At 35.8% G+C, this 26321-nt stretch overlaps 1 protein-coding gene across 1 annotated transcript in view; it reads left to right on the top strand.

Annotated features, from left to right (window-relative positions):
* Window positions 1-26321, top strand: part of bai (Transmembrane emp24 domain-containing protein bai) — a 72265-nt gene that overhangs the window by 24071 nt on the left and 21873 nt on the right. The window contains exons 2-4 of the mRNA XM_090386598.1: window positions 5405-5525; window positions 11505-11575; window positions 24069-24195. Coding sequence (XP_090242724.1) covers window positions 5405-5525; window positions 11505-11575; window positions 24069-24195 — 319 coding nt within the window. The remainder of the gene's footprint in view (window positions 1-5404; window positions 5526-11504; window positions 11576-24068; window positions 24196-26321) is intronic.

Below are 26321 nucleotides of genomic sequence, written 5' to 3'. Positions count from 1 at the left end.
GGAAAAGATCCCACCAGTCCTTATAGTTACAGACTAATCTCCCTCACCAGTTGCCCCAGTAAAATCGTGAAAAAATGATCCGGTGTGTCTACTCATTTGGATCATTGAAACAACATCTAATCAGTGGTAGTCAGCATGGCTTTCATCAAAACAGCCTTCCTTAGATCTCACGGACAAGGCTGACTCTGCAATATGCAATACCTTTGTGAAAAACAAACATCTTGTTATGGTTTCCATAGATATAGAGAAGGCATTCTCAGTGGCTTTCATTGCTCTTTGTCTACGATACAAACTGCCTATATTCATTAAGAACTTTCTCCAGGGTCATTCTTTTCAAGTTCAATATCAAAACTCCCTTTCTGTACTGAATGTTAACCCTTTTTGTCATATAGAATTGATTCCATTACAAAAGAACTGCTGAATACCTTTGAGGCTTACCTTTATGCTGATGATCTTGATTTCTTGTCATTCTCAGAACAGGAGCCCTGTTGAATGGCAATTACGGTTAAGTACAGAAGTGGGCATTGCCAAATTACTGTCTTTTACAACGGAAAACTGTTTGATCCACTTTTTGCAATTAATGTAAATTGCATACAGATCTAAAACTTCAGTTGTCAAGTTTTACCATTCCAATCGCCAACAACATCAGACTCTTGGGAATAATCCTTGACAGCAAGTTAAACTTCTCTGAACACATTAAATTTGTACGTACAAGTTCTCAAAAAGCTGAACATACTAAGCACTTTTTATTTGCCATGTCTTCGGGAGCAGATTGTACCTCTTTGCTGCTCTTATATAGAGCATTGATTAAACCCCATTTGAATTATGGTGCTCCATTCTATGATTCTGCCTGCAGAAGTGTACTATGCTGGCTGAATTCTATACGGCACAATGCATTGCTGATTGCAATTGGTGCTTTCAGGACATAGTTTATATATTGAAGCTTATGAGCCTCTTCTGTACCTCCACACAAGAAAACACTATTACTCAAGTATGCAGCCAAAATACAAAGTTCCTGTCTGCATCTATTGAGCTATACCTCTTCAATGCTGGTGGCAAAATCTCTATAGAAATAAACCTAGCAAAATAAGACCAACGGTCTTACACCTTCTTGAACTAACACAGAGTTGAAATGTTTGTATTTTCAACTGGTAGTTACTGTCAACTACCTTGAACTCCCCTCCTCAACCAACGTATGATACTTATCTTCATCAATGGAAAAAAAATCTGCTGACACTCAATGTGCAACAACTCCATGCAATCCATATTTGGTAGTACGTTGAATTCTTACCAGTATATACTGATGTCTGCAAATCATATTCAGGCATTGGAGCAGCAGCAGTATTTCCCTTTGCTATCATTTAGGCTTTCCTTCCACCTGAGTATATCAGTTTTTTAGCATAACTACATGCAATAAAATTAGCTTTAGAAAATCTCGCTCTCTATCCATTTTTAAAATATATAGTATTCATTGACTCTCACAGCTCAATTACAGCAATCCAAAATTCTTCCTAGATTTACCCTGTTTTAAACCAAATCAGCAGCCTGCTATTGCAAATTGAATAACATCAGTGACCTTTGGTCTGATCCCAGAACATTTGGCGATAAAGGGGAATGAACTGGCTGGTAAAGCAGTGATCCTCCTCAGTGTCCACATTGTTCAGGACATTTAACGGTCAAACATATTCTGATTGGTGACTGCCCTCGCTATCAACAGGACATCAGTCCTGCTTTATTTGGCTAATCTTCAAGAACCGTTGACACTACAGCATGTTATTGGCGATGAGGCAAACAGTCTTTAAAAGGGAGAAAGAGGATTTTCGTTAGCAAAATTTTGAAGTTGGAAAGTCAACCATAAGAAAGACCTTGAAAACAACAAGGGAAAAATTTTATTTAAAGTTCATGTTGAAACTTTATTTAGATGGTGCAAAAAAAAAATACGAGAAAAGCTAATGACCCATCCCTTGAACATGCTGTTTATTTGTGGTTCATACAGAGACAAAGTTTAGGAGAACCCATAGCTGGACCTTTGTGTGGAAAGCCACTGGATTTTAACAAAAACAGTTCTAAACTTACTAAACGTTTTAGTCTTAAGAACAGTATTTTTGATAAGGTAAAAAATCCGAACATATTGGAAGTCCGAACTACACCAAGTCCCAATTAGTTTGGATCATTGACACTCTACTGTATATCATAACTTCTGAACAGATTTCTTGTTATAAAAATGAAGTGGTTTTGCTTCTTAGTTTATAGCATATTCCCATGAATAGGTACACTATAACCACTGCAGCTGTGCACCACTAAACATCCACACATACCCACACAGTAGGGAAAAGAGGGTGAATGCTGATATTAAATTTTTTGTGACAGCCCAAAATTGAGATAGGAACAGAATAGATCCTCTTCATTATTTCACTATACATTTATATAATTAATTTTTTTAAAATTAATCTCAATCAAGGTAATCAATCTTAATCACTGGCCTCCCACTGCTCCAAGACCTTGATGGGAGGGTCATGCACCAATTCATAAAGGGTGGTGTCTTATAGGAGAGATAAGGCTTTATTACGATATTCAGACCGATTCAGGATCACGGTATGATGCCGTGATCCTGAATCGGACCTGACTGTGGCTGAGGTTGGAGCCAACTGGACGAGCATGCAAGATTGACACGGCCTTGAAACGAATCTTGTTGGTGGTTTCTTCAAGATAAAAGAAGTTCAAAGACACCTCTATTCCCATGGCAAGTTCTGTGATGGGAGGACTCTGGGGTAACATGGATATTTTATATATACAGTGGCGGACGAAAAAACTGCATCACCTTAAAACGTATTAGAGATTGTTTGTAGTCATTTTGTTTGTCGCAAAACAAAGATATTGCATCAGCCATTTCTATAAATACAGCATTGGAAGGGTATACACGTTCATTAGTATCCTGTTTTGCGGAGGTGTAAGCATGGCTCCATATGTTCAGTTGACACCAAGGAAAAAAGTGTAGCTGTTGCTTTGTCCCAGGAAGGGCTTTGTGTGTGCGCTATCACTGTTAAAATAGGCTGCTGCCAGTCAACAGTATCCCGGGTGCTGGAATGAAAGTGCAAAACCAGTGATGTGAACAGATGACCTGTATCGGGCCGTAAGAGAGCGACTACGCCTTCGTAAGGGCGCCTCCGTAGCCATGTGGGGAGAAGCAGCAGTGCGTAGCACACGCTTCTTGATTAGACCGGGTTCGAGCCCATGACCACCAAATACGGAGGATGCGGAAAGGTCAGGGAATGACCACCGCATATCCCCCCGGAGCAATATGGCCTTAGTTGCTAATGCTCCTAAAAACCAAACAAACAAACAAAACAACGCCTTCGTAATTGGCATGCTAGTGCTCCTGATCTAAAACTGGACTTTGAGATGGCCTCTGGTGTTGAAACAAGTGCATGAACTATCTAGATGGCTTTCAAAATGTGGTCTGCATGCCTATTGGCCTAAGAAGAAGCCTTTGTTGACCCAACAAATGAGGAAGAAGCGACTTTCTTGGGCTAAAACGCATGTTTCTTGGACAAAAGAGCAATGGGATCTTTTCTGACAAATTGAAATTCAACCTGCATGGCTTGGATAGGAAGTGATATGTCAGAAGACAAAAATCGGAGGCATACCATTCTGACTGCATAACACCAACTGCATAGTTCCCTGCTGGTCAGATGTTCTGGGGATGCATAACAAGCTAAGGGGTGGGGCGAATTAAGTTTATTAACGAAACGGTGAATGCAGAGACCTACACTGCTGTCTTATGGGAGTGTCTGAAACCCATTATTAGGGATCACCACACAGATGTCCAAAACTGCATTTTTCAACAGAACTCAGCACCTTGCCACATAGCAAAATTGGTAAGTTTTATTCTATTTAGGTTTAATGATGAGTTTGTCTTGTCTCACATGACTTAAAACATACTTACACCAATGTTTTCCCTCGTTTTTCTCCCTTATGCAATCATACCTCATATGCTGGTATTACAGTGTTAGATTGGCCCAGCAACAGTCCAAATTTGAATCCTATTGAAAATTGCTGGTACGTAATGTCATCTAAAATTGCTCAGAAGAAGCCAACAAATAAGATTCAGCTGCAAGAGAACATTGTAAGGGTGTGGTACCACGAAGTTAGGCAACCATATATCCAGAAGTTGATTAATCCTATGCCAGATCGTTGCAAGGCTGTAATTGCAGATTGAGGAGGAACAACAAAATATTGAGGACTTATTTTGCTGATTTACAGTGCATAATACCATTACATTAACTTCTCATTTCAGTTTGTACACATAAACAATAAAATGTATGTTTGGTTGTCATGCTTGCCATTTGCATGATTTCTTATATTTCCATTAATTACACATTTTACCCTTTGGAAAGATATTTATGGCAATTAGGTATATCAGGTGGAGTCTTTTTATTGGATTTCATTCACAGAGCCATCTAACAAAATGCATTTTGAACATTTCTGCAACCCACAATGCAGTGCAAAACACATTATTTGCAAAATTCACAATTGATGCAGTTTTTTTGTCTGCCACTGTAGAATATATAACACGGATATATTCTGTGTTATTTGTTGCATACTCCTTATACATATTATATAGTGCTGCTTATGCCATATACATGTTTCTTTTTGATATATTTATTGTATACAATAATTTTATTTTATGTATTATAGTACTGCATATACTGCATTACTTTTAACAATTTACAGATATAATGGTTTATTATTATTAGAAAAGAATTGTTTTTTTAAACCTTCCAACATTTTGTTTTTTAAACATATATTGACATTACTGGTAAGAAGTGTTTGAGACTTTGAATTAATGAGGTTTTCCTATATTTTTAATTTTTTTTGTAGTCCTGGAAAAAAATGCATTGCAAAAACTTACCTTACTAGTAAAAAGTGTGTGTGTGTGTGTGTGTGTGTGTGTGTGTGTGTGTGTGTGTGTGTGTGTGTGTGTGTGTGTGTGTGTGTGTGTGTGTGTGTGTGTGTGTGTGTGTGTGTGTGTGTGTGTTGTTTAACAACATTATTTGTTTTCTTTATCACAAGTTCATTTGGAATGTGGGTTTTATATATCACTCTTGGAATATTGATTATGTGCCTGAAAAAATTGTCGGTTCAGTTTGTCCTAAACACAAATACTGTAGTTATCAAGAGATGTTTGACTATTTATATTTTTAGCTTTTTTGCTTACAGAGAAGTCTGAGACTTTTCTGAAATTAATCATAAAGGTAGTGAAATTTATGTTAAATTTTTGAAATAAGAACTGCTTTTTTTAAAAATATGTTACTAGTGTATTGTTAATTCATTAGTCATCATTTTTTTGTTATTCTTAGCCTAAATATTAACATTATTTTATTTATTTATTTTTTTTTATTAGGTAACAGATACAAAAGGTCACATATTAGTGTCAAGGGAAAATATTGATAAAGGCAAATTTGCATTTGTTACAGATGATTATGATGTCTTTGAGGCATGTTTTGTATCAAAGATGGCTGCAGGTAAGAAATTAAATATTTTTTGTTTTAAAAATGTTGCAAATTGCTTCTTTTTTTTTTTTTTATGGTGACCCCAAACATGAATGGTTTGAGAAGATCAGAAGAATACCTGACATTGTGCCTAATTTTCTGCTAGGTAATAATCATTTTAAAAAATACATCGAGTTTATTTCAGAGAAACAAGATAGAAAGTAAATGCAAAAGAAAAATTAGTTCAGTGAGGTTTGGGCTAAAACTGTGAATGGATGTTAGCCAATTGCGTATGTGTTTAGACTGTTGCAGTTACAATGTGCCAATTCAAAAGAACAATGCTGCAATTACAAAAGGTAAAGGTGTATTTTTAACGTCCATTTTTATCGCACTTCTTTCCCTTACATTTTTTCGAGACTTTAAAAGAGAACTTTATAGTAATAATTATGGGAAAATCTTTACGTGCACTTTTATTTCAGCTTTGAAAAATGTAAGTTTTATTTCCTTGCATTAAGGTACATTGCTGTTTTGTTAATTTTCATTTAACACTTTGAAATGCAATTCAGTTTTGGACATGTTTTCACTTCTGTCTAAATTGGAACTTTGTAAGTGTAATATAAAAAATAGTGATGTAATATGCAAAAAAATACTGCAGTTATATAGCTTAAGTGAGAATTTTCTACGTGATAAACTCAACTGTTTTCAGTACAAAAACATATTTTACCCAGTACTAGCAAAATATTCAAAATTTCATCACCTTAATTGTAGAGTAACAGCTATGTCACGTACCATCTACAGTAAAACATCAATTATCTGTGGTAATTCAGGAACACTAGAGCCTGGATAATTGAAAAACATGGTAAAAAATTGTTTTTATTTGTTTAAATAACTTCCAAAACACATAAAAACATAAAATATTACATGTATATAACAACAACAATATTTTATTCATTTTGATAGAAAGTCTGATTTTTTTTTTTTTTTTTTTTTTTTTTTGTAGCATTATTTTTCTTGTGTCCATGAATTTGTAAAATTTCAATGTAATCTACATCATCCTGACTTTGCATGAATTTAAGTAGTCTCTGCAGCTGTTAGGGCTTCACATTACAACTTACTTTGCAAGCTGGCTGTAGTTCCTCATTGTCCTCGTCAGGTCCTGCTGTAGGTTCTTGCACACTTTGGATCATGTCATTGTCAGTCGTTTTTTCGTAGCAGAGTTCATTTTTGCCTATATTTAACCATTGATTAACATTTGCCTCGTCTAAGTCTTCACGTCCTTCAATATTTTGAATTGAGCTTAAAATATTAGGAACGATTTCTACAGTGTTATTTGAGTCTCCCACTTCCAAGTTATTTTTGGCAATTATAGTTATTGGGCAATATTTTTTTTGAATGATTTCATAATTGTTTCGCTTTTAACTTCCACCCATGTGGTAGAAATGCTATAGATAGCATCTTTAATTGTTAGTGATTTCCAAATAAAAGAGAATTCTTTTCTTCCGTGATAAAGTCCATCATAAAAGTCTTTCTATACAATCATTCCATGCTTTCAATCACCCCCTGGTTCATAGGTTGTACTGGTTCTGTTACATTGGGTGGAAGATAAATGGCTATAATATCGCCATTTTCTGCAGATGGTTTTTCCAATGGAGGATGTGGTGGAGCATTATTTAATAATAAAATTGCTTTGTGGGGGGAGACCTTTACGAGACATTTTTTAAAATGAGGAACAAATTTATCTGTCCATCACTTTTTGAATACATCACTAGTCATCCGTGCAGATCGGCGATTATAATAATCTGTTGGAATGTTAGTCATGTCCTTTAAACTTCTATGAGATTTTGATTTTCCCACTATGGTTAATTTTAATTTGTCATCCCTGAAGCATTTGCACAGCATAAAATTGTTATCCTGTCTTTGCTAATTTTATATCCTGGTACATTTCTTTTCGAGTACAGGCGCCAGCGTGCAATTGGGCATTGCTCGCCAATAAAGTCCCGTCTTGTCTGCATTGTAAATTTGCAATGGAACAAAACCATTTTCTTTAATAATTGTAGCTAATTCATCACAGAATAAAGTTGCTCCCACATTATCTGCATTGAACTTTTCACCCTTATTTCTAACTCTCTTATACCATGCCTGTCTTTAAATCTTTTCAGCCAACCAGATGAAAATGTAAGTGTTCCAGGCATTTCTAATTTGTCAAAAAAAAAAATTTTGCCGTGCTTAAAATCATTGGTCCAGTTATTGGAGTTCTTTCAGCTCTTTGTTGTAAAAATCACTTTATCGTTACAGTTTCAAGTTGTTTATTTGTAGCATCTTTGAGCGATTTTTGTTGTGAAGCGCAAGCAAATGTGTCACATTTTGAACAAATTTATCTGTATCGGGCTGGTTTTTAATGATGTCCCGTACAGTTTGCTGGCCAATTCCAAATTCGTCTGCAAGCTTTGAAACAGTTTCACCTTTTTCACATCTTTTAATAATTTCCAGTTTCTTTTCCAATGTTAAAACAATTCATTTTCATTTACCTGACATTTTTAGGGGTTGAAAAGATAGATAAATATTATGTACAACACATGGCAAGCACAGGAACAAACTTTCGTGATGTTTAGGAGACAAATGCGAATAGGTTATGTTTGTATGTTATTTGGGGTTAAAAATGCAGAAGGTGTTTCAAGACACTTGACTTTGCAACTGCAGGTATAAAAACATCGTATGACGTGATTTACCAAGTGGCAAAAAGAGACATGACAGTGATTTCCTGTACGTACTTTATTTGTACTTTACGAATTCACTCGCACAGATAAATAATATTCTTTAAATGTTTGTTAAAAATAAAACTACGTCCATGTAGAGGACCACCATTAATCTGAACCTACAGATAATTGAGCCCCGAATAACTGTTTTATTGTATTTGGGTTCAAATCTCATTAATGACAAATTTATTGAGGCTTTTTCCAATATGTCTGAATTAGTTCATCAGAATAGAGTTGTAGGGTTCCCTAATATTATGCCTGGATTTTCATCCCACAAACAGACAAACTGACCTTAGAACACGTTCAGTTTACTTTCATAGCACATTAACACTTTATGCACTGAATTATGTTGACAGTAATTCAAACTACCAATTCAACTCAACATCCTACAAATACTGAACAGGATTCAAATTCAAATAATTGGATAGTCATATGGGGCAAGAATGGCTCTTAGTATATTGGTGTTGCCATGCAGCTTCTCTATGAAGCAGCTCCCATTGGGAAACCTGTAATAAGTAGTTGCTACTTACCAAGAAGATATACACTATTAGTGTATATCTTCTTGGTAAGTTGGACTGCTGAGCCATTGAAGAATTTCCACCCAAATATGATTTGATAACAATGTATGCATAGTGTGCAGTATAGATAGAGGAAATTTTAGGCATTCTGACATGTTTATTCTGCATATCACATCAAGCCACCCCTGAATGAAAATGAATGAGTACTTAATTATGCCTTGGTTATATTTTGAAAATAAAATGTTTAAATTTAAAGTTATATTTAATATTCTTGTTCTTGAATGATACCAAGTTCCATTATTTTTATTATATTTTTAATTGATTTTGCAGTTGGGATACTAATTGCCCCCCCCCCCCCCCCCACACACACAGTTACTCCACAAACTCTGTAGTTTGTTCTGAAAAAAAAGCACACTGAGAGAGATTAAGATCACTCTCTGATATTGTCAAACCATCTTTCCTTCTAAAAAAAAACTTCTGCAATGAACCATGCCTAATGTCATTAGTATAATTGTTTAATTAAATATAATTATTTGTTTTTTTATCATGTCTAAGACTACCATTTGTAATGTTTACTATCAAAGGCTTCTTTGATATTCTTAAATCAGCATCTTGAAACTTTCCACCTTGTCTGCCAGAAATTTATTTAGTCATATGTGCACTACATAAAAGAATCAACCTACTATGATATTTTGTTAGTCTTCCTACTGTTCCAAATGCAAACAGAATATTCTTCTAAGTAAGTACTCCACCACATTACTACTGTTAGCCAGTTGCTGGTGATTCAGTTTATACAGTTTCCTCCATACTAGTCTTGGCAAAAATGAAACTCAGAAGCCCACAACCTCCCTTCAGTTATCAGCAATCTACAAGTATCAACAATTTACTGCAAGTTATGAAACCATGGAAGCCTTTGCTTTGAAGAACTTGCAAACTAAGTAACAGCTTATAAATCTTATTTTTCTCGTTGTCCATCTGGTGCAGTTGGATACAATTTGAGCATATCCAAATGAAAATTTTCAATGTTTTGTTATATTTTTTATAGCTAACTATACAGAATAAAATAGTTTAGTATTGGCAGAATGATGCAAGGAAGCAAGTTTGTATTGTTACAATACTTGGCATTGAGTGATTGTCTCATGTCTTAACAAAATGCAAACTCTCAAACCAAGAAATCTTGGGATCAGACCACTGCTGTGATTTGAAATAAAACCTTATCAAGAGTTAGTTGTATTGAATAGTATATCATTGCATATAATAATTAAATAAATTTTCTGTTTATACTCCGAGACGACCAAACGGTCAGAGGAGTTTACAAGATACACAGAATACAAGAAGCAGCACCGTATTCGGCAGTCACGGGCTTGAACCCCGGTCATTCAAGGCACGTGTACTTATGCACCCGCACATGCTTGACCACTAGGCTACTGTGGCCTCTCATGATAGTGTACTGTATTTTCTTTATTTTTACTCTAACACAGTAGACTTGGAATAATGGCACCCCATATAATGGAACATTCAAGCTGACGGCACATTGAGATTGGATGTTTACATACAGCGCAGGTGTCTTGCAGTGCCGGAAAAAGAAAACAGCAAGTCACGTGATTACTGTATTTGTTTAGTTTGCCATTTTGAAAGTGAGTTCTGTACTGGTATCACAGATTATACTGCTGTTTTACATTTATTTTAAATTAAAAACCCCTAATTATGGCTCATAAAATTAAAAACAGAGAAGAAAAGAATAACATTAAAGCTTAGTGACAAACTTAATATTCATCTACCCACGTGTAATGTGTCTGCAAATTGCGTGTGTTGTCTGATCAATTTGTCTGTTTTGCTGTACGAAAAAACCCCACTTTCTGGGGAAAACCTTGCTCTCTATGCCCGAGACCGACTAGCTCAGCCACGGAGTGAAAAAAGCCCATAAAAGTTCCTCGTGTGATCAACGGGATTTGAACCCGGGCCTTTTCCACCTGGTGTGGGGTAGACTGTAACGATACCACTGTTGCTACCTGTGCAGACTAAACTTGATATAATAAAGAAAATAGAATGGGATGTAAACGGGGATGTATTGATGGTGGAATATAACACTGAATCATCATCATGTTTATGTATTTTATGTGCAGTTAATAAAATTGCATTCTTAATCTCTCTATTTCTTATTTGGCCTCATTATTTCTGCATTAAATATATTAAAAATAAAACTTTCTAGATAACGGAAAAATCGAAATAACAGCACCTTGAATCCCCGAAGGTGGCATTATTCTGAAAGTCTACTGTACATATACCACAAACATACTGTAGTTTCTCAGCCTTCAGCTTATAGTGATCTCCTTTTTGATTAAACAAAAACCCACAATCCTTACTGCTGATAAGTCTTAGTTCTTTGTGTTATGCAGAGATCTAAAATTGTTTAAATTAACATTGTATGTGGTGAGTCAGTTCAGAACCAATTCTCTACTGTATACATAAAATAAAGCAAGCAAAGAATTTCAGAATAAAGAAAAAATGTTGAGAAAGTAAGTGTGACGACAGGTATTGTCCTTAAAATAATTATAATTTTTGTCTATAGTGCAAGGCATTCACAATTTTGAATTCATGGAAGTGTGGATATTTTCTTAGCCAGTAAGTACCATGAATTCCTTATTAGTAATGTTTTTCTATGGTTAAAAAAAAAAGTCCATGTTAAACACTTGTCGGTGAATGCAGTTATTAAATAGTGCTTATGTATATTTCAGGTCAAAGAGGCATGGATCGAGATGTTTCTCTGACATTGAAACATGGTGTGGAGGCAAAAAGTTATGACAGTGTAAGTTATATTTTCACATTATTTAAGGTACAAGGTGTGCTTCAAAAATTAACTATTATAGTAAAAATAAAATTGTGAATATGTGTTCATTACATGTTGTTATAGTTTAAGAACTATTACACAGTCACAGCCTCTACAGATCTCTTGGTATATAATATGCAGTGTTAATGGTAACATATTTAAAAAAGATATCATCTGAATTCTGCTTTGGAGTATACCAATGTCTTACCTTTAATGAATGGATGCAAAACATTCAAAGGCTTTCTTTTTTTATGAAAAATTCAAAATTTTAAAAATGTTTTTTTACACTTGTTATATTCAATGAAGAAAACTTTTTTTCTTCATTTATTTATTTTTGCTCGTAGGGGGGGGGGAGTATAAACATGACTGTTAGTCTCTTCCATTTTCAAGCTTACAAAATACCAAGTGCCCAAAAATTCAACATTGCACATGTATTTCCACTTTTTTATATATTTGTCCAATTTTATGTAATAATTAAAGCATAAAATGAACTGTATATAACTTCTTATAGCAGTAGCATAAAACACGTGATGAGAAATATACCAGTACTTCACAAAACTGCAAGCAAAAATAGTTGCGGGAATTATGTGACACCTTTTCTATCAGTACATTTCATGTTATATTGTAAACAAAATTAATTACATATTACTTCCAAAACTACTCAGTAAGATTGTGTATGTGGGTTTTGCACTTCGGAAAATCAATAGCCACTAAAATCAACTACGTGATCAATGTGCAATAAATTTTGCTTAGGGACCTGTGAGACCACATGCCACTAGTCAGGGTCAGGTGGCAAACCAATGTGATATTGGCTCGGTGTGACAAAGTTTGGGAGGGGCACCAAAAATTGAAAGAGCAACATTTTAAAGGTAGAGAACAATTTTCCATTTCCACACAAGTGACTGGACTAAATTTAAAAATGTGATCCTTTGAAGCCTCCACTTGAAATGGAAGTTCCTGTTCATTTTTATTAGCAAAGTCATTGTTTTTCTAAAAATATGAAAATCTGGATTTCTTTTTAAAAACATTAACAATATTTATATTTTCCATCTGTCTTCAAAGGTGGTTCAAATTTCTAATTGAACTTTCTCCACTTCAGTTGGACTGCTCAGAGAATATCTACGTCCAAGTTTGGTTATAGAATTAGATAGCTATGCAAAATGAGTGTCAATGAACAACAGACATTTTCTAATCAAAGAATTAGAATTTAGAAAGAATTACCTTGGCAATGTCAATAACTGCAGCATCTGCATCATCCAAAGCATTGACAACTTTTTTGTTATAGATCAAAATTTTTAGCATAAAACAATGTTGCGTGTAATCATGTTCCTCACCTTGTCAAAATAGTCTTGGGTGTAAGAGAAAGGCCAGGTTGAAAATCTCTGTAAATTGTGCAGATAAAGAATTTTATGAAGATCTTTTTTATGTAAAAAATAACTATTAACTTCATCAAAATTTTCCTAAATTGTTTCTACTAGGTTATGTAAGCCATGGAGTAAGAAAGTAACGTGGATTATGTTTGAATAGAAAACCTGTAATGCAGAAACTGCTTTTATTGTATATGGAGGAGTATCACTAACAGAAACGCAAACTTTTTCACCATGGGTCAATTCTTTAATTTTTTACTGTAAGTTATGGCCACAGCCATTTTTCTTGTGTAGAACTAAGTTTGCTACTTTGTTCACTGATCTAGGAGATCTGGCGGCACTTTCACCACAAGTTCCCTTAGTATTGCACTACTACGATGGAAAAGTGTATTGCTGTTTTCATTAAAGTGTTTGCCCTGTCCCAGACTAGAGTTTTGACTCTGTTTGGAGTCTCGTCATTGAGCAGGTAAGCAGTGTGAAAACCTTAGCGACCCAATGATAAGAAGTGTCCACAATATATGAGATGCAGGAGTGTGTACAAAAATTAAAGTTTACTTAATACAGTCAGTCCTCGTATAGCACGATAGTTGTGTTCCTAGAAACCCTCGTGCAATGCAAAATCGTGCAATATAAACAACAGGCCCTATGGGGAAAATGGGGTTAGGTGCCGACCATCCAAGATTGAACACACATTTGTAACCAAAACATTACCAAACACAATAAATAATCGTAATAAAATACTTACGCATTTTATTACGACTATTACGTAATAAAATATTGCTAATGCTTTTACTTCTATCGTAAGCAAACTTGTTTTTTGTTTGATTTTCTATCCAAACAGATGACAGGCATTCCATCTCTTCCAATTCTTTGTGTCTTAATCTAATGGATTTTAATTACACTTTGAGTTGTTCCTGCTATGAAAGTTGTTTTTATTTTCTCTGCATTCTTTGTAATTCTCGGGGTTGCCTCATTTAGGTCTGTAGCACGTGCAATATCACATGGTCTTTCATTTCACTCAAAGTGTGTCACAATTTCATATTTTTTCTCTATCGACAGAGGCAGACTGGCCATAAGCCTTACCGGGGAAACCCCTATGGGCAGGAGGCTGGTGTGATTTTGGCCATAAACCATAGTATGAGGCCACTATAAATTTTCCCGGGTAAGAATTTTTGACCCAGTCTGCCTCTGTTTAACGATATTGCTTTTCTTTTTCTCTCTTAATCTGCAGTATCTTCACCAGGACACTTCCTTTTCACACCTTTTAAGTATTTTACTCATTTTTAGGGAATTACAAAACGAGGAGGCACGCTTGATACACATAAACAAAGCTGTGCGTGTGTAGCAACTGAATAAACAACACCATAAAGGCAGAGATATTAACACCTCACATTTTACTAAAGCACATTTCTAGGGGTTACTACTATAAAACAATAAAAACAATTTCCAGTTGCGTTTCTGCTAGTGGAATCTGTTATAAACTGGTAGTAAACTCGATCTAATTGCATTTCCGATTATACTGATAGCTGCAATTGTGTTGGTTTTTACGTTATTATGGTGAAATGTGTTTCCCCTTCACTGATATAAAAAACATAAATACATTTTCAGAATCTTCTCTTCATTCCTATCGTGTTGCGTTCGGTTGGGGTGATTCTGCGTTTGACTGCCATTTCTTGTAAACACAAAGGCGAATCGTGCATAAGTGAATTCGGTTCGTGTTATATAAGATATCATTCCCCTATTTATAAATTGTGTATGCTCGAATTCATGTAGTGTAAACACGTGTTATACAAGGACTGACTGTATTAGAAAACTCTGATTAATATTAAAATTTGCATAATGTGCTACTTAAGAAAAATGTTTTTGGACACTACTTAAAATAATGTTTATTAGTACTCGTAACACCAGTTTTCACAAATCACTTCTTAATATACTTAATTTTATATTTGTGCACCCTCTTGCATCTCGTATTGTGGATACTTTTTTTGTCACTGGATTTTAGAGGTCTTCGCATCACCTACATACTCACCAATGAGACCCCAAACAGAGCTGAAACTTGAGACAGTGGCAAACACTTTAAATAAAAAAAAAAAAAAAAAAAGCATCTCTACTGAAACAGTTTGTTTTATTTAGAACAGTGCACCAAGTAGCGAATTGGCCTCTGTAGCCGAGTGGTCAGGAGTGGGAGTGCAGTAGCACACGCTTTTTGAGTAGACTGGGGTTCAAGCCCCTGACTGCTGAATACGGTCGATCTGCCAACCCGCACTGGACCAGCGTGGCAGGTTATGGTCCATTTCCCTTAGCATGAATTGTTGAGGAGGCTTCCATCTTGCAGTGGGTTGATGATGGCTGAAGTTTACCTTTTTTTTTACCAAGTAGCAAACTTGATTTAACATTATAAGAAAAATTCTGCCACCACTTTTGTAAGTGGTAGGCAAGGGTTTTTATTTTTTTAAGCACTGTCTTTCACTAATCACTTAATTTATTAATTACACACAAACACACACAGAGTGATCACTGAATTATGACCACCCCATCTGTAATAGACTATGCTGCATAGCTTTCAGTATATCAACTAAACAGCTTTATATGCTAGAGCAGTGGTAATTTGCTTCTAGTCAAAGTAATAAAGTAGCAGTTATAGGTCATAGTAAAGATCGCGGAGTTTCAAAGGTGCATAATTGTGGGAGCTCATGTGGTTAAGGTGTACAATGAATGGTGTCAAATGGGTCAACCACCTCCCGCTGACAGAACTGTAAAGGATTATGCAAGGTGGATGTTCATGTTGAGTGAAGGGTGCAGTGTTGTGAGGGCTCAACTTGAGGTCACTGTGCGACAGTTGATATCACATTACAATGTGGGGAATGCAAGAACAGTATCCCAAATGATGGTGTGACACACATTCAGACATATGGGGTTCCACAGCAGACAATCCAAGTGACATCCTCTCCTTACCATTGATCATCATCATCAGTAGCGAATGCTGTGATGTCAACAACATGTTGGTTGGACACTGGAGGACTGGAAACGAGTGTGCTGGTTAGGTGAGTCCAATTACTTGGAACAACATTCTGACAGGCACTTTCAGGTGTGGCAAAAGCAAGACAAGTCTATGGATCCATCATGTGTGGTACCCACTATCCAAGCAGGTGGCAGTGGTTGCTTAATATAGGGCATGTTTTGCTGGCAAGAAGTATGACCCGTGGTGTGTGGGGACTAGCATTTCACTGGTGAGGTCTAACAGCAGCTATTAGGAGACCATGTGCACCCTGCCATGTTACATTTGTCTCCCAGACAGAAATGGGATCTTCCAAGACAATGTGCTATGTCGTCAGGTCTGCACTATGTACAAGTGGCTCAAGGAACACAGTGAGTGAAGATATCACCCACCTTGATTTGCCTCCAAATCACCTGACCTCAACCCAATTGAACACCTGTGGGATGTTTTGGAACGGGAAGTAAAGCATATGAACACGCAGCCGTCATCTGTTCCAACACTGTGGAAAGCCTTGCAGGCAAGCATGGCTGCAGATCCCTGTGAACCTCTTCACACATTTAGTGTAATTAGTGCCTCGGTGAATAGCGGCTGTTATCAGTGCGAATGGTGGCCCAATGCGGTATTAAGTAAATGGTCATAATTCAGTGATTACTGAGTGTATATATTTATTATGTTCCAAAATTTTTGTCCATTCTGAAAGCTGGTTGGTGTATAGAATTGTCATAATGTTTACAGGCCAGTTGAAACCAAATTACCACGTGCATAATTCCTTTTTCCATTCCCATCATGGTAATTGAGTAACCTGGTTGATAGTGGTTAACTTTTATCCTCCATTTTGAAACAAGATTGCGACCATTCAATTTAAGCACTACCTGTTTAGATAGTGCTTAAATTGAAGATAGTGCTTAGATTGAAGGATCTGCAGAGATCTAATCCAAACTAAAACTGTATTTGCATTGCTTTAGGGGTGGGTAATGTGTACTGACCAGGGCATTTCTATTTCAATCTGCCATCATAAAAACAAGATGGCTCCCAGCCAAAGTAGAGGTGCAATATATTTGAAACTTTGCTGTTACAATCCATTTGAAACAAAATCTGCAGTACATACTTGATTTACAATACAGAATTGTCTAGTTGATCTAGTTGCACTGAAATCATCGTTTGTCATCTGGACTAGTAATATCCAATCTGTTACCAGAAGCTCATGTGCTGAGCAGAGTTCAGTATCGCCCATAGCATCGTCTCACGTGTGTGGTCGGCCTTCAGAACGACAAGTACAGCTGTTCGATGGACCAGTGGTGGTCATCCACAAAAAACAATGTCCAGTGATGACCACTGTATACTCCTACAGGCCAAGAGGGACCGACACCAGACAACGGGATCCATTGCAAACCAGCTGCACAGGATGCAGGATGTCGCGGTTTACTGTGGCCAGGCGACTCCACAAAGGTGGACTGTTTGGCTGACGGCCAGTATGCTGTCCCTTTAACACCTGCCCATCAGAGACACCGTTTACAGTGGTGCATCGAACACAATGACTGGACAGCAGCGCAATGGGGTAAGGTACTCTTTACTGATGAGAGTAGATTCAGTCTCAGCAGCGATTTTGGATGTCAGCTAATCTGGCAAGAGGTTGGCACATGGTATCACCCCACAAACATCACTGAAAGGGATCGATATGGCGGTCGTGGTGTTCTCGTCTGGGAAGGTGTTATCTTGGATGGACGTACACAACTCCAGATACTGGAAGGCAGTACTTTAACTGGTGCACGCTACTGTACTGAGGTAATCCTTCCCCATGTGCACGCTACTGTACTGAGGTAATCCTTCCCCATGTGCACTGTTCCAAGGTGCCATTGGCCCCGAGTTTGTTTATGGATGATAATGCCACACCCCATCGCACTGCAACTGTTGATATTCTTTTGGAAAGTGAGGACATTGTTTGTATGGATTGGCCTGTCCGTCTCTTCCAATCTAAATCCCTTCGAACACATAAGGGACGCTGTGGGCAGATGCCTAGCAGCACATCCACACCCACCAGAAAATGTTTACCAGCTGAAGATGCCGCTGACAGAGGAATGGGCGATGTTACCGCAAGAGCTTAACAACATTGTTCTACGTACGGACAGGCTGTGCAAAGCCTGCATCGACATTAGGGATGGCCATATCTTCTACTGAGGACCACCTCTTCCCTTTGTTCCATCTTTGGCAGTGATGCATCTGTATCATGGCAGCCAGTGCTATGTTGCCATTTTTGAATAAAGTCCCTCTGTACCGTTTTGTTTCCTTCATTGTGTCGGTGTTATTTCCTTCATTATTTCTGTACTCACAAGGTTCCTTTGGTATGCTTTTCCCATATCCAGGCACTCCTATGAGAAAATACAGGTGAAAAACTGACTGGTCCTTAAGTTTTGCACACCAGTGTAGTTCTGCAACATCCACATTATCCCAAACATCAGACTCTTTTTATAGGACAAAATCTTTGGCATAAATAATGTTGCACATATCTGTGTTCTCCATCTTGTCAAAATAGGCTCTGATAGAAGAGGAAGACCAGGAGAGAAAACAACTCTATGCATGTAGGGCCAATTATTAAGATCATTTTTACATATGAAATAACTTCATTAACTTCACCAAAATTCACCCAGCTTGTTTATGCAAGTCTACATAAGCCATAAGCTATGCAAGTAATGTGGATTAGATTTGGATAGAAAAATCTTGCAAGGAAGAAACTGCCTTTATCATATGTGGAGCAGGGTCATGGACAAAAATGCAAACTTTTTAGCATGGTGTAATTCTCAGTCTGGTTCACAATAACCGCAAATAATCATTCACAAATCTTGAGATTGTGGAGTAATTCATGCTTTTGAGAACCCCTTACAAGCAAGCAAATGCAGATGAGAAGGCTCTGATTAATTTCCCACGTACCAAGTGTGCAATTAGCAGATACTAACATCTGTTGTTTCATTAGCAGACATCTAGCAGCAGTTTTCTCCAATATCTTGATGGATTTTGCAAATGATGTCTTCATAAATGTTAATAATTCTTATTCAAGGTAGAGCCATCTGGAATGTTTTGGTGCAATATTTTTCCTTTTTTCAAAAATTGTTTGAAAACTGGATTGCTTAACTTACTGAAAAGAATAATGCCACTTACCTTGGTGAGACAGAGATCCTTTGAAAAGTGACTTTTCTCTTCTCTTGATTTACATAGCTTAGTTAAAAGTGACTGATCTGGAAAATTTTCCTTCCTCTTCTTCTGTGTGCAATGTAGTTTTCACAGGTTGGTTGATCTGTATTTTTTTTCTGAATGGAATGTTCTTTTCACAAGCAACACAGAAGACAATACTGCTACACTAGGGCTTACAATACCGGAATCCCGGTAATTTTTTTCCGGTATTCAAATACTGGTTTTGATACAAAAATACCGGTTTTTTGGTACTAATTTAAAAAATAATTGTCACCTTTATGTGATTTTATGTTGTTGTTATTTGGTTTTTAGGAGCATTAGCAACTAAAGCCATATTGCTCTGGGGATATGCGGTGGTCACGGGCTCGAACCTCGATCTTATCAAGAAGTGTGTGCTACGCACTGCTGCTCCTGCCCACCTGGCTACGGAGGTGCCATGTGATTTTATAACTGCAAACCAAAAATGATAAATATTTACAAAAGTGTACTGCAGCAGAATTTAGCAAATAAATTTTCATGTAATTAGATTCCAAAACTCGTTGGAACAGTTATTGACAACGCTTGAAAGCTTTTTTGAATTGAGATACTGTGTGCAGAAAGCTTTAATTGATTTAGATTCAAGTATATTTCTGTGAGAGTGAATATAATTTATTATCTGCAGCTATATCTACATTAGTGCCTATAAAGTTAGCGGTAGATGTGCTATGCCACAAAGAAGCAAATCTTTTAACTGCAGATGCTAACATAAAATTTATGATGAAACTCTGGCAATCAAAATTTTTAAATAGTTAGAGTATTGCATATGGCACTGAAACTCCATATTTCACAGAGGTATACAAATTTATCACAGGTCCCTCAGTATTTGCAAAGCAGGACACAATACAATAACAAATTATTTAGTATTAGTAATGGCCATATGGTGCATGGAAGCTTAAGGCTTATGCTGCACCAGCCAAAAAAAAAAATTAATAAAAGAAATAATAAAAGAAATTCAAATATACAACCTATGTGTTTCCCTCCTCCCGTGGCGCCTCCGTAGCCAGGTGGGAAGAAGCAGCAGTGCGTAACGCACGCTTCTTGATTAGACCGGGGTTCGATCCCGTCACCACCAAATACGGGAATGCGGAAAGATCAGGGAATGATCACCGCATATTCCCGGAGCAATATGGCCTTAGTTGCTAATGCTCCTAAAAACCAAATAACAAATAACAAACCCTCCTCCCGTAGGTAAACTATCCAGCTGACCTTTCAATTTCCCCAACCACCCACGTAAGTAATTTATTCCAGTAATTTATAACTCTCTGGCTAAAATAAAACTTCCCGCAATCCAGTCTAAACGTGTCCTCTGTAATTTGTATTTTTGGCCCCTAGTTCTAGAATCATTTATAACCTTTAAAATTTCGTCCTCATTCATTTTGTTTATGCCTCTCAGAGCCTTAAACACTTCAATTAAGTCTCCCCTAAGGCGCCTAGTTTTCAAGCTGTGCGACCTTTTTTTTTTTTTTTTTTTGGCTGATGCTGCATAACTTGCATCGTATGCCTCTACTAATGCTAGCCCACGTATTCAAAGTCTTTCCTCGTGTGGATGCCCTTTTGCTGATCTCATCAGACAAGTTATCCACTCTGGACCCTTTCAAGCAGCTTGATGATTTTTTTAGGTGTAGTCTCCATACTTGAACACAGTATTCAAAGTGTGGTCTAACAGTACCCTTATATAATGGGATTATGACATCCTTATCTCTACTAGCAAATGTTCGATAAATCATTAATGGGACACCGTGCAACCTTGCAACCTGTCTACAATGCTCGGAGAACTTCATGTCTGACCATATCGTAACTCCCAAGTCTCTTTCCTCCACTACTGACTTTAGTTGAACTTCACCAAGTGTATAAGTTATTTTGGGGTTGCTATTCCCCATGTGTAAGACCTTGCATTTTGATGTATTAAAGCATAGCTGCCATTTTTCTGACCATCCCTGAAATCTATCTAGGTCACTCTGAAGAAGCTCTGCTTGGTGGCGATTAACTACTCTACCAATCTTTACATCATCTGCAAATTTAGACATCATGCCCTCTATCCCTTCATTGATGTTATTTATGAAAATCAAAAACAACAGTGGTCCTAATACTGATCTTTGGGGAACCCCGCTTCTTATATCAACCCAATCTGAGGAATAACCATTTATCACAACCCTCTGCCTCCGGCCCTGAAGCCCTTCTGCTACTCATCTAAGGATTTTCCCTGTGATTCCAACCTGTTTCAGCTTATAAAGTAACCGCTCATGTGGGACTGAGGCAAATGCTTTGCTGAAAATCTAAATTTTAAAAAAATGTTGAAATTACTCTCTAAATCCAGCTGAGTGACCCTGACAAAATAGCTAACCAGATTTTTTCCCTTTATAAAAACCCTGCTGCATATCCTTCACAATTCCATTTCTATCTAAATGATCCTGAATTGCCTCCATGATTTTCCCTACTACTGAAGTTAGACTAACCGGCCAGTAATTCCCCACTTCACTCTTAGAACCGAACTGCCCTTATGTATTGGAGATACATCGGCACTTTTCCAATCCAATGGAATCACTCCCGATTCTAGTGATGCTCTCATAATTAGCTTCAATAGTTCAATGCACTCACTTGCTGCCTCCCTTAAAATTATAGGGTATATGCCATCAACCTCAGGAGCCTTACTCGCCTATAGGTGCAGAAGTTTTTTTTTTCATTAAATAATCATGTGAAATTCATTAATTACATATTTTTCCATAACTTCCATAATTTGTCATTAACATAGTGTTTTTCTTCTGTAAATATCGATTAGATAGTATGAATCAGAGCTGTAATACTCAATATGTTCTACGTTGATAATAATATTAGTGAAATAATAAAAGGAGTTTACCTCAATATAGTATGTAGAACACTTCCGTATGATACCCTCCAGAAATTAAAACGGAAAAAAACCGACAACTTACCGGTACATTAGAATAAAATATAAATAATTAAATAATCAATTTAACACAATTCAAATCAATTTAAAACAATTAAAAATCAAATTAACGCAATTACAAGAATCTAACGAAAATATTCAAAATGAGCTTCAGGAAGGAAGCTCGTTTTGAATATTTTCGTTAGATTCTTGTAATTGCGTTAATTTGATTTTTAATTGTTTTAAATTGATTTGAATTGTGTTAAATTGATTATTTAATTATTTATATTTTATTCTAATGTACCGGTAAGTTGTCGGTTTTTTTTTGTTTTAATTTCTGGAGGGTATCATACGGAAGTGTTCTACGTTACTATATTGAGGTAAACTCCTTATTATTTCACTAATGTAAATATCGATACAAAGTTACTGTTAAGTTCATCTGCAACATCAGTGGGGTATCTAATACTATCCCACACAATTACATGTGAGTCCCGATCTGATTTGCCCTTCTCTTCTTTGCATTTATATATGTGAAGAATTCCTTAACTGCACTCTTTGCTCTCTTCTTTATTCCTTATCCTCACTTTCTGCTCTCTGCCAGACTTAGTAAAGATACTATAGTGAAAATTATACTTTGCTTAATAAAACGGCTTTCTTCTTCAGAAAATGATGAACAGAACATCAGTTCTGCAAATTCTTTCCGAAATAAGAAATTGCCTGACTCTCTAATGAGATTTTAAAAGATAAACTTGAGTTGGCAATTAATGAAATACTTTTAAATATTCCTGTTAAAAATTTTCAAAGCCTAGAAAATATGGAATTAAGATCATCTATGACTATCTCAGTACAATAGTGTGGGCAACGTTGGGCCTCATCATGGACCCAGCGGCTAATTGGCCAGAAGAACAACGGCACACGACATTACACACCACAAGATCCACACACTTTTAAATCTCTGGCCTTTACAGCGTATTGTATTACATGATGATGAAAACTATGTGCAGAAAAAAGAGGAACCCTTGGTGCCGTTTGACCCTAAACACACTTTACACTTTATAATAGCATCATCCAGCAAAGAATCCGAAAGAGCGTTTTCTGCCGCTAATCAAATATGCACCAAAATTAAATCCAGTTTAAACGATAATGCTTATGTTTCTTAAGAGTTCACTTTATTTGGACAGATAGTATGGATGCTTAAACGTAACTAAATTTTGCAGTATGAATATGTATTTATATTGTTTTCAGGATAACTGCATTTTTAATTTTTTTTCAGAATATTTATTATTGTAATAAAAGTTTATTAAAAACATTAATTTAAGTAATTGCAGTACTTGTTTTTTCCTTACTTTATTGCACCTAACTGTCATCAAAATTTATTAAGAAAAATGTTTGTTTTTGGAATACTGGTATTAATACCAGTATCCTGGTTTCATAAATTAAAAATATTGAAATACGGGTATTAAGATTTTGACCAGTGTTGTAAGCCCTATGCCACACGTAGTGAACTCTTTTTTGTTATTGTGCAATTCATGATTCTAGGTTTAGCAACGGATTTGATTTTTGAACAAAAGCTGTTTGTAAATTGTTTATGGCAAAACTGAACTCTCATGAATGTACAGTGTTAATTCATGCACAAGAATTGAAGTAAAACACATTTTCTCGTGCTTATGATTGAAATCACATTTTTGAGTTTAATCCAAAACTGATCAAATTAACAAAAATATGAGTTTGCTAGTAATAGTCGTGTTATATGCAAAAATAGTCACACCGTGTGTTTTCATTTGCACATATGCAAATGCATATAATCTGGTGTCTAGTTATTAGAAATCAAAAATAGTGTTTCTAGTTACAAATATTCTAGTTACAAATATTTGCAATTTATTTTGAGTGATTCAGTTTAAGATTAAATGTAAACTGATACACAAAATTTACATATTATAAATCCAGTACATTGGTGTACAGACTTCTGTATAATTTTTTTTTTTTTTCCTCCAGTTGGCTGAAGTTGGCAAATTAAAGCCTTTGGAAGTAGAACTTCAGAAGTTAGAGGATTTGTCAGAGTCCATTGTGAAAGATTTTGCTTATATGCGTCAAAGAGAAGCTGAAATGAGAGACACAAATGGTTTGCATTTGTATTATCATTCTTCCAATTATTTTTATTTATTTTTTTTTTTTTGACTAAGTTTGCTTATTTGAAGGCTGAAATTTAAATTTTTTCCCCATTATATATTATAGAACAGAAGCTTGATGAAGTTGTTAAATAAAGAAAACAAAAACTAAATGGATTAAGATACAAATAGGCATAGCAAGTATTGGATGCACACTGTAGAAAGTATAATTTTCTCAAATGATAGGTAAATGAGTGCTTCATATTTATTCGTGTGCACGGCATACAAATATGGCAGTGATGATAGAAACATGGGACATAGGCAAACACTGGATTACAGAGCATCAATGCTGCTATGAAAATGTGTTATCGTGCTCTGTGACAGTGCCGACATATATAAATTATGCAAGTTAGTAATCCCAGCTCTTCATCCATCCATTCATAGCTTTGTGCAGAAGCCACCAACAGAGTCTGATAGTTAATAACTATCTCCCAGTGCCAGTCCTTACAACCTGCAGTACGTGATAAGGATGTAACTTTTGTGTAACACTAGGTGATAGATGACTCTCATTACCCTTATCTGTTAGTCTCAACTACTTGCAAAGGCAGCTTGTTGCAATGATTAACAACTTTCTGTCTGAATGAAAACTTTTTACATTCCAGTACATTATTCTTCCTTCCTCATATAAATGCCTTTTGTTGGGATCACGAGTAATATAAGTATGTTATTCTTGCCAAAACTGACCAAACAAAATGAAGCATGAAAAAGTTAACCAAGGTGGTTTGTCTCCTTATGTCAGCTTCAAGTTTAATATCAATAATACCAATTTTTTAAGGAAATAAAGTTTGCTTATATGTATAAAGTACACAGAATAAATAGAAATAAAGAGAAAACTCAAATACTGGTGGGAGAGTATGTCTCCTTTCAGGCTTCAAGTTATAACAAACTAAAGTAATAGAATGATGGGAAGAAATTTCAGAAGTGAAAACTCCAGAATTCTAGTGAGAGAGAATGCATGCTTTACTAGTTAAAAATTGTTACAAGCTGAAATGATGAATTTAGAAAAGAGTAAAATAAAATCCACCTAATGAAGTGAAGATAGATTTTGTTTCATATATAAAGGATAAATGGAAATACTTGGAAAAAGTATAAAGAAATTTGACAGGCAATATTCAATCTCTTCAAGGATGGGACAGTAAATTAGTTAAGGTCACCTCTGTCAACACAATTATTAAAGACCAATAAGAAATAAGCATGGACATCAAACGTCACATAGGTTGATAATGATGAACTGATCTTAGCAAATATTTCACGAAACTGAAAACACCGCTTAAAACATGGCTATATCATGAAGATACAGCCATGTTTATAAAAAGTGTTTCCAAAAATAAATTAAATAAAGTTTTAAAAAATAATAAATTTGTTAAATTGTTCACTTTGTATGGCAATAGAAGACTTACTATTGTGTGAGTATTATCAAAGTATTATTAGCTATTTATGGTAGTTGAAAGACCTCTAAGTACCAAGGGAAAACTCCATTGGTAGGTACAAAATTGTCAATGGAATTTTCCATTTGATACTCTGAATTAAATTAAATATTATTTAACTTTAATATAATTAAATTTGTCATCTAATAATGCTGATCAAAATGTGGTGTACAAAGTTTTATATCAAATTGAAATTACTGTTTAATGTTGGTGGCGGGGATCTTAAAAATGTCCAGTTTTTGGAACAGCTGGATTTTTGACATTTTACCTGTACTGGTGTTATGATCAAGTTCAGAATATTCTCATCCATAGTACTTTCCCTTAACATGCTAATATAGATACCAATTAGTAATTGATTTAAATTGTGTCCCCTATCCCATGGTGAGTTTTCAGTCAGTAAACGGCAAATTGAAATTTCCCATAACAAGGGACTTGTACTTATTCACCCATTCCATCTTCACATAGAGGCTCTCATCATACTTTTCTGTCTTGTGGTCTCTAACATATGCCTGTTCTGATTTTTCCTGTCCTCCTATTACCTCACATCACACAGTCTACTTTTGATAAGTAACATGAACCACACCCTTTTTCTCCTATTTATTCTTCACAAACACACTATAATGTGTCTTAGCAAAAAAACTTATTATTTCCTA

Source organism: Mastigoproctus giganteus, chromosome 12, assembly GCF_048544385.1.
Source record: "Mastigoproctus giganteus isolate SK-2022 chromosome 12, ASM4854438v1, whole genome shotgun sequence".
In the NCBI taxonomy this organism is placed as follows: Eukaryota; Metazoa; Arthropoda; class Arachnida; order Uropygi; family Thelyphonidae; genus Mastigoproctus; species Mastigoproctus giganteus.
Note: the sequence above shows the minus strand (reverse complement) of the source record. Positions and strands in the feature narration are given on the sequence as shown.